The sequence below is a fragment of the Panicum virgatum genome, chromosome 9N (genome assembly GCF_016808335.1).
Source record: "Panicum virgatum strain AP13 chromosome 9N, P.virgatum_v5, whole genome shotgun sequence".
Taxonomy (NCBI): domain Eukaryota; kingdom Viridiplantae; phylum Streptophyta; class Magnoliopsida; order Poales; family Poaceae; genus Panicum; species Panicum virgatum.
This window is the reverse complement of record NC_053153.1, coordinates 73091958-73101616: the sequence shown is the minus strand read 5'-3', so window position 1 is coordinate 73101616 and position 9659 is coordinate 73091958. Positions and strand designations below refer to the sequence as shown.

At 46.3% G+C, this 9659-nt stretch overlaps 1 protein-coding gene across 1 annotated transcript; it reads right to left on the bottom strand.

The window, feature by feature from the left end:
* Positions 1–3018: 3018 nt before the first annotated feature.
* On the bottom strand, positions 3019–8777 carry LOC120690967 (GTP-binding protein At2g22870-like). Its single transcript, XM_039973907.1, has 4 exons — positions 7903–8777; positions 4586–4655; positions 3672–3834; positions 3019–3524 (listed from the first exon to the last, which is right to left on the bottom strand). Exons 1-4 carry the CDS (start codon positions 8372–8374, stop codon positions 3306–3308), a joined length of 924 nt encoding a protein of 307 aa, XP_039829841.1. The 5' UTR covers positions 8375–8777; the 3' UTR covers positions 3019–3305.
* Positions 8778–9659: the final 882 nt, after the last annotated feature.

The following is a 9659-nucleotide window of genomic DNA, read 5'->3' as shown; positions in this document are numbered from 1 at the left end:
TCTCTACTGCCAGACTTCACGACTCTGAATTCTCGTTTCAATGAGATTGCCCATAGTCTCACAGCATCTTTTACGGCTTCAATGTTTGGATATGTTGCACCTTGCACTACCTCATTCCCTCTGTACTCCCACTCCTGATTTCGTACATCTTCTGCGATATGACTGCCAAAACCATGCTCTTTCCACTCTTTTGGCAATGAGTACTGCTCGTCATCAGATGAGTCCTCATATTCTTCCATCTCTATTGCGGTTTGGTCTTCTGCCTCCATCTCATCCACAATGCTATGTATCCTCTCTCCCTCATCAGCAAGGCCCTGTGGTCCCATGTTTTGGTTCTCTGTCTCTTCTGACTCATCTTGCTCAACATAATTGGTCTCTCTTCGAATACTCGGAGTTCCTTGATCTGCACAATGTTGGATTTCATTTTGTGTCTTATCCCGGATTTGAACAAGAATGGTCAGAGGCCACCCACGCTCTAGAGCTGCTTGCATGTATTTCTGCCAGTCATCAGTGCTGTGTATCATCATTAATTCCCATAATTCACTTTCTACCTCCCAATTAACAAGAGACTGGACAGTGATCACATGTGTCAACGGATCAACATGGAACCCACGCTGCAGCCACTTACATATGGAACCAAAACTCCTTTCCAGAGGTTTATCTATGCCGCTAGATGTGCGCTTAAAGGCAGAAAGATCTACTCTATTTGGCCCATACATAACATTGTATTCACCATAAAATACTTGAAACTGCATTTTGCTCGACATATCTGTATATCACATAATACTTATCGAGTTATACTCTTTACTTCACTACCTTATTCAATAATCTGTAAAAACTAAGTATGGAATTCAACTATAACGTATAAGTATTCATAACTACGTGATGACTCTCGAATTCTATACTGCATATGCCAAATTCTATTCTAAATCATAATTAATTTATAAACATGTCTCTAATAGTACTGCAATTGTAATAATAAATGCGTAGAACTAATTTTCTAAACTAATTTACTACTACGTAACTACAAACTAAAGTATCATTGAACTCCTACTTAAATGGATCTACTATAGCACTAATTAAATTAAATTACTCATATTTAAATACGTAGTACTTAAATATAACAATATTTAAACTAAATGTACTAACCTGCAGATCACAAGTGCTGAATTCGGCAGGGCTTCGCCGCTTTCCTTCTCCTCACTCCTCTCTTTTTTTTTCTGGATTTTTGGTGGAATTTTCGGGCTCAAATGAGGAGGGAAGGGGAGGGCTGGGGCTTTTATAAGGGGGGAGACCCCGGTCGCCCGCGGGGGGGGGGGGGGGGGGGGGGGCGACAGGCCCCCCGCCGCGACTGTGGGCCGGGCCCAGCGGCGGTCGCCCGTGGGCCGGGCGACAGGCCCCTGTCGCCCCCCCAACGGGCGACAGGGCTTGTTTTTTTTTCTCCAGGGACTTCGTTGCAAATTTGAAAAAAAAAATTACACATTGGGCCTGTCGCCCTATGGGAGGGCGACCGGGGTATATTTTTGAAATTTTTGAAAACAAACATATATTTTTGAAATTTTAATTTTTTTTAAATATAAAAAGAAAAAAGTTCCAGAGCCAAATCATTTCCTGGGCTGCTCCTACGTCTTGGCCTCTGCCAAGGACTAGGAGTACGTACTTGCTCGTTGCGTCGTTGGTTGATGCGAGTTGTCACTCGATCACGGGTCACGGTCGTGCCGGCGGGAGCTGATCTGAGAGCTTGGACTAGCCTAGCCCCTCTGGCGCCACGGTTCAGCTGTGCCTAGTCCGATCGGTGTTGGTGTGCTACAGTGCTAGTCACATTTTATTCGCGAAAAAAATTATGAGAAACACCTGTAACCTCCTCAAGGCTCAAACCTGAGCCCTCAACGTAAAACGTGACCTAAACCCTCATCAACAACACACCACGCATTCGTTGCTCCTCTTGTTTGTTACTCTAGCAGCTTTTTGTTGGGTTGTGCTTTGACCTCGTTGCGGGTTGCCACGTGTACAATATACTCCTATGCTGTAGTACCTTACTTTACCTTGGTTCCGAAACGGGCAAGCCGTGTTTGTACAGCGACACGTACGATACGACGTACCACCTGCACGAAGACACAAGATCCCAGATTTTTCCCTCGCGTGTCCCGCGGCGAAGCCATTAAGCTTTTGCAGCGCGACAATTTACTGTACTTGCCAACGCCGGCGATCGTATTGGTGGGCACCCTGGTACGGGTACGCCGCTGCGGTGGTCGACGGCTCGTCGTGTAGCAAAGCCAGCCGCTGCAAGAGGAAGGCAGAGCGGGACTGCGCGCGGGGTCCCTTGGCCTCCGCCCCCCGATCGAGTCCCTGTGCTCCGGGCCCCGCGCTGCAGGAGACGAGACGAGGCCACGAGGGAGCCCAGGCCCAGCGCGGGCGGGGACGGAGCGGAGGGGGTGGGGGCGCCGGGCGCGCGCGCCAGGCCCGGCCGTCAGCAGCGCACCTGCGGCTGCCCCCACGGCGAGCGGCAGCGGGACATGGCCGGCGTTTACTGACCCGCGCTCGCAAACAAGGCTTGCCAGTTTGGAGTCCAGATCGCGCGCATGCCAGGGCCACCCACGCCCCGGCCTCTGCCGGGCAGTCGGAGCGGAGCGGCCTGCCGCGCTCGCGCTGCGTTCGACACGGCGGCACCGGCACTCGTCCGGCGCCGCGCAGGCAGGGAGCGGCAGCGCGGCACGGCGGCCGAAAGCGAGGCACGGCCCTGCGCCGCTGCGTACGTGCATGCGTGGCTCGCTTTCTGGTTTCGCTGCCTGGCTCCCCCGGCGGTCAGAGAGAGAGAGGCGATCAGTTTCCCCGCCCGTGGCGAGAACCCCAGGTCGGCCGACATGTATACGTCACCGCCGGCGCCGGGGAACCGGCCGAGATTTATCGGATCGCTTTGCGAGTTTGCGACCGTGCTCGCAGCGTGCGGTACAAATACCCCAGCAGCAGTTTGTCGGGCAATAAAATGTGTGCTCGCAAGGGTTTCAGCTCCATGACTTCGGGGCTCATTGAATGTGCACAGTGTATTGAATTCTCTCGAGTGCCTCCATAAATGTGTAATTCCAGATCGGACATTTATGGTGGTAGTACATGCAGGAACCATAAGGTAAGGGCTTCACTTACACAGGATGGATTGATGAAACAGAAATCAGAAGAGGCTGCATTCTCGCTATACATCTGAAGAAGCTGAAATCTATCTGCGGAAGGTCATGGCATGTGATGATCCTCTCTTCTAACATACTACTACTGTTGCTACTACTGGTGGTTGATCTATGCAGCTCTACCTAGACTGCTTCGTTGTCCCAGTAGTTCCTTAGTTGCGACATGTGGAGGAGCAGCCCATCGCGGCCTAATCCGGTAACGCTGCTCGTCATGATCCATGGTGGTGGATCTGGATACAGCCCGCTGATTGTTTCCTGGAACACCTTGATGTTCTCATCAGGCCGCCCCCCTTTGCCTTTCTTTACCTTGTCGCACTTGGTGAACACAAAGGTTAATCCGATCTGCAACAGCAGCACAGAAAATTAGTGAGCCTACAGTCAGAGATCATCATGATATTTAGCATCAGCACAGGAAATAAGCAACTCCAAGCATTAAGTTCAGAAAAGGCAGATAGAAAACACTGTCTGTAAAGGAATATAGCACCTTACATTGTTACGGCCAAGCCAATTAGCACAGTCAAGATCAATTTTCTGTGGTGGGATACTGGCATCGATAAGGAGCAGTACACCAACCAAGGTTTCTCTGTTCAAGAAGTACCCCTTGGTAAATGAAGACCAGTCCATTCGAGCTGATTGGGACGCAGCTGCAAACCTAGTGTAGGAAGATTGTCATGTAGGATGTACCTGTCACAAATTTTCAAAGACACCAGTATATGCAAAAAAAATGCTAGCCAATATAAATACCATTAATCGATGAGAACTGAGATTATGCCATATCTAGTGTCATGGAAAAAAGAAACTGTAAGGGGCTTCAGAAGAAATTAAACGTCTCAAGACTCAATGTCATGTCCCTTTGTTTTCAATAGGGATGCAGTGGGTACCCAATGGTGTTTTTTAGGTCAGCTAATTAATTACGATGGCATGCCACTCTAGTTCATTTCTCCTCCCAAATTATTTACGCATAATGTCATTTTAGTTCAATTTATCAGCTTTTTGGGTCGACCCAATGACCCAAAAATTATCTAACTTGCATCCGTGGTTTTCATATTAGAAGTTTGATTCTGAATGGATTGCACCTAGTAACCTACTATCCTACTTGGAGGCATGTTAAATTCATCATAGTGGCAAAAATGCAGCATAAACAAATGTATGCACGAACTGTTGGATGAAAAGTTCTGAAACAATATTTCCATCAGAGAAGTGGTAACTATCAGATTGCTGAATGTCTGCCAAAATTCAAGTGCAGGGCATATCAATCTTTACCAAATGTAAGAAAGACAGAGAGAAAAATACTCCTATTCTGGAACATAAAAACTAAGTCGACACTGAAAGTAGACTTCCTATACTCTTGAACACAACCAGATAACTAGTTCGTCTATAGTGGATGAAAAGAGTGAACATACCCATAACCAGGCAAATCGACAAGGTACCAACTCTTGTTAACCAAAAAGTGATTAATTGTCTGGGTCTTCCCTGCAGAATAAATGATTCAGAACCCATGATAGTATATAAGAAATGAAGTACACGTTTCAACATAAGGCAAGATGACATGCCAGATGCAAAGTTTATCAGGCATCAAAGTACATTCAGTAGGCTTAATAAATGATAACAACGGGATAACGCAGTAGATATGAAATTGGCAAAATCAAAGCGCCATCTACACTAAAACCCTCCTAAGCAAAACAATAAAACATGCTAATTGCAAATCCAATCACTGCCTCTGAAAAGTATACAGAGAGCTTCATCTGTTTTAATGACAGACGTATCAACTATTTGATGAGCTTCATCGAGCCTGTCGAAATCAATATTCAAGTTCAAAATTCCAAATCATAATAAAACATCGATGGCGAATAACCATTTTACCTCAGCTGTTCTAATTTGTTTTAAATCCAAAATGTGCTAAATATGATCTGAATTTTACTATAGGACTATTAGTGTTACATGATTATTTTCGTAGTCTATTACATAACCTTCTCTAGAGATAAGAGTCCTACTGCTTCGTGAGTTCTATTCTACTCCCTCCGTCCCTACAAGAATGCAACTTTCGCTTCCCGAGGAGTGAAACAATTTCAAGTTTGACCAAATTTGTACAACAACAACAACATAGCCTTTTTTCCCAAGCAAGTTGGGGTAGGCTAGAGATGAAACCCGAAAGAAATAAGTTCAAGATTCGGGCACATTGATAGCTAGTCTCCAAGCGCTCCTATCCAAATCTATCTCTTTAGAGATATTCCAATCCTTAAGGTCTATCTTAACCGACTCATCCCACGTCAGTTTAGGTCTACCTCTACCCCTCTTTACATTATCGACCTGCTCAAGAACCCCATTATGCACCGGCGCCTCAGGAGGCCTTCGTTGGACATGTCCAAACCATCTCAGCCGATGCTGGGTAAGTTTCTCCTCAATTGGTGCGACTCCGACCCTATCCCGAATAACTTCGTTCCGGACTCTATCCCTCCTTGTGTGCCCGCAAAACCACCGCAACATCCGCATCTCTGCTACACTCAGTTGCTGGACATGTCGCCTTTTTGTAGGCCAACATTCAGCACCGTATAGCATCGCCGGACGAATTGCTGTCCTATAGAATTTGCCTTTTAGCTTTTGTGGTACCCTCTTGTCACAAAGGATGCCAGAAGCTTGCCGCCATTTCAACCAGCCAGCTGAAATTCTATGCCTAACATCTTCATCAATGTCGTCATCCTTTTGTAGCACCGATCCTAAATACCGAAAAGTATCCTTCTGGACCACCACTTGTCCATCTAGACTAACGTCTCCCCCCTCATGCCTAGTCGCGCTGAAATCGCACATCATGTACTCGGTCTTGGTCCTACTAAGTCTGAACCCTTTCGACTCTAACGTGCGTCTCCACAGCTCTAACTTTCTATTAACCCCTGCCCTACTCTCGTCAACTAGCACCACATCATCAGCAAAGAGCATACACCAAGTGATCTCACGTATATCCCTTGTGACCTCATCCATCACTAAAGCAAATAAATAAAGGCTCAATGCTGACCCCTGGTGTAGGCCTATGTTAATAGGAAAGTCAGTGGTGTTGCCATCACATGTTCGGACAAACGTCGTCGCATCCTTGTACATATCCTTAATGAGGGTAATGTACTTAGTTGGGACTTTGTGCTTCTCCAAGGCCCACCACATGACATTTCTCGGTACTTTGTCATATGTCTTCTCAAGGTCAATGAAGACCATGTGCAAGTCCTTCTTCTGTTTCCTATATCTCTCCATCAATTGTCGTATTAAGAAAATCACCTCCGTGGTTGACCTTCCAGGCATGAACTCAAATTGGTTTTCGGTCACACTTGCACTCTTCTTAGGCGATGCTCGATAACCCTCTCCCAAAGCTTCATCGTATGGCTCATCAGCTTAATCCCACGGTAGTTAGTACAACTTTGAACATCACCCTTGTTTTTGAAGATAGCTACTAATATACTTCTCCATTCTTCCAGCATCTTGTTTGACCGAAAAATGAGATTAAAAAGTTTAGTTAACCATACTATTGCTCTATCTCCTAGGCATCTCCACACCTCAATGGGGATACCATCAGGGCCCATCGATTTACCTCCCTTCATCCTCTTCAAAGCCTCCCTGATCTCTACCTCCTGAATTCTCCTCACAAAACGTCTGTTGGTATCATCAAAAGAGTCATCTAACTCAAGGGTAGGGCCCTCACTCTCCCCGTTAAACAACTTGTCGAAGTACTCTCTCCATCTATCCATGATTTCATCATTCTTCACTAGCAGTCGATCTGTCCCATCCTTAATGCATTTGATTTGATTGATGTCCCTTGTGTTCCGCTCGCATATGACAAAGTACCTACAAGAGTTCTATTCTACTCCCTCCTCATCCTTCACTAGCAGTCGAAGTCCTACTGCTTCGTGAGTTCTATTCTACTCCCTCCGTCCCTACAAGAATGCAACTTTCGCTTCCCGAGGAGTGAAACAATTTCAAGTTTGACCAAATTTGTACATAATAATATTAATATTTATGTTACAAAATAAGTTTTATTAGATAATCATGTAATATAGTTTCATACTGAATCTATTTGGAGACATAAATATTAGAAATTTTTTGTATAAATTTGGTCAAAATTGAAATTGTTGACTTCTCGGGAAGCGAGAGTTGCATTCTTTTGGGGACCGAGGGAGTACTTACCCTCTATAGAATGCAGAGTAATACAGCTGCAATAGCCATTGTAACGTACATGCTTGTAAACTCTTCTCATTAGTGATTGTCTTCCGTGGTTTTCTCCCACTAGGTTTTTTTCCATGTTAAATTCGATGCCTCGTGTTCATAAATATTTGCCATGCAATGCAATTCTGAACAGTTTGAACCAATGGTTCTCTGACAGGTTCACCTCAATTCACAGCTGATTTTATTTGTAGTTTGAGATGCTAAAATTTGAATTTGACAGATTCACAAATCCCATAGGGCTACTGGCCCATATCTGAAGGACTGATTCTCATTCAACTATCGACGGAGTTATTTTACTACAATTCAATGTATGTTTCGCAGCTGAGGTTTGTTCTGCCCGTAGCCACTGGGTAATCGGATTGTTCCTAGGATTCGAGGCTCATAGGAGCAGACAACACACTGATAAGCTGCTTAAGAGCTAAACCGCAAAGAGCATATCTAACTCAAGGGCTCAAGGCCACTTCTAATATTGAAGGAAGCACAAAAATAAACTGTAACCCGTTTGTCTCACCGGGCTTCTTCGAGGTCAGCGCAGCTTCCTTGCGACGGGTGAGGGCATTGATAAGCGAGGACTTGCCGACGTTGGACCGGCCGAGGACGGCGAACTCGGGGCGGTCGTCCTTGGGGCAGTCCCGGGCGCGGGCGCTGCTCTTGACGAACTCGGCTTCCTTCACCCTGGCGTCCCCCGCGTAGGGCCCCAACACGATGTTCGACCCCGGTATGACCATGTCCGCGGTCACCGCCGCGTCCCGCTCCACCCCGGGCGGCAGGAACAGCGCCGTCTTCACAATCTCCCTTGGCGGCTGCGGGACCTTCCTGGTATTCTTGCGCGGTGCAGCCGGCGCCGGCGCCGCATCGCCAGCGGAGGCGGTCCCCGCGGCCTCTGCGGCCGCCGAGAGCGTACGCCGGGCAGGGACGCAGGCGTGGGTAAGCGGCGGCGGAGCGAGGGCTCGGAGGAGGGAGGGGCGCGGGCGGAGGAGCATAGCAGGCAGCAGCGGGAGCGCGCGCGGGGTGCTCGACGGAGTGGCGGAAGAGGAGGCGCCGGATTTTTTTTTTTTTTGAGGGAAGGTAGCTTCATTAATCAGCGAAGATGATTACAATCCTGCTCAAGCAGCTCTTGTACGCAGGTTGGGATTTCACGATGCCACACCCCAAACCTCACCGTACTAGAGACCTGCCTGGCAACTTCATGTGCTACCTTATTACAATCTCTACTAACATGAGAAATAGAAAAATCCTGAAAAGAGCAACTAATTTCCTTCACCTCTTGCAGCAATGGCATGATGAACGATCGCTGCCCCTCCTCCAGCTTCCACAATCGGACCAACTCCAAACAATCGGTTTCAAGAGGAACTCTTTGCACACCAGGAGGCGCCGGATTGGCTGAGGCAGGCGGCCGCAGGGTGCCGTGTGGTACCCTGTGGATTCTGCTGTAGTTTTGGGTAATGATGTGGAAGATATGGGCCCAGTGGGGAGAGAAATAATTGGGCCCTTTTGGTTGTCAGGCCTATTACGGGCTAGGCCCACCCCTGGTGGTCAAAACAGTTTTTGGGCTCAATCATGCGATCAGACCTTTCGGACAAACAAAACTTCAGGAGAAATACAATGAGAGCACCGGATCCAGAGAGTATACTAAACTAGAAAGGCGTCGCGGCATTGCCGCGCTGACCAATAGAGGACCCTTTGATTTTAGCAGTTGAGACTTCAGTTATATGTCAATGAAAATAGGAATATAAGTTTTTCATTCATATAAGTGCGAGGCTTTGATGATGTGGGTAATGAATGTTTATCTGGAGATGCATTTTGTAACCACTTGAAGATAGAAAACTGTTAAATAAGCATGGAGTACTATTTTAAATATTATGGCAAACACAAAATACTGAGAATTATAAACTACACAGTCGCTACACAGCTAGCAGTAGACAATGGTAGATGATAGCAACAGCCATTAGCAGGGAGTACAGTGAGGTTTTCAGTTGAGATCTCCCTAAGCAAAAGATGACCATTTTGAGAGTTTATAACTATGAGACTACCAGAATGGTGCTTGTAGTTATAACATTAGTAGTCTAAATTATAGCTAGCTCCCACTTGGCTTTACAGTCCAAAATAAAAGTAATTAGTGAGTACGAAAAGAGCAAATCAATTTTAATGGTTCGTTAAAGTAATTAGTGTATAAAAGCACTAAATAAAAGTTGTGTATAAATGATTTAATTTTTAGAGAGGAATTGAATAATGAGTAGAAAATGGATATTATGTCATGAGTTATAG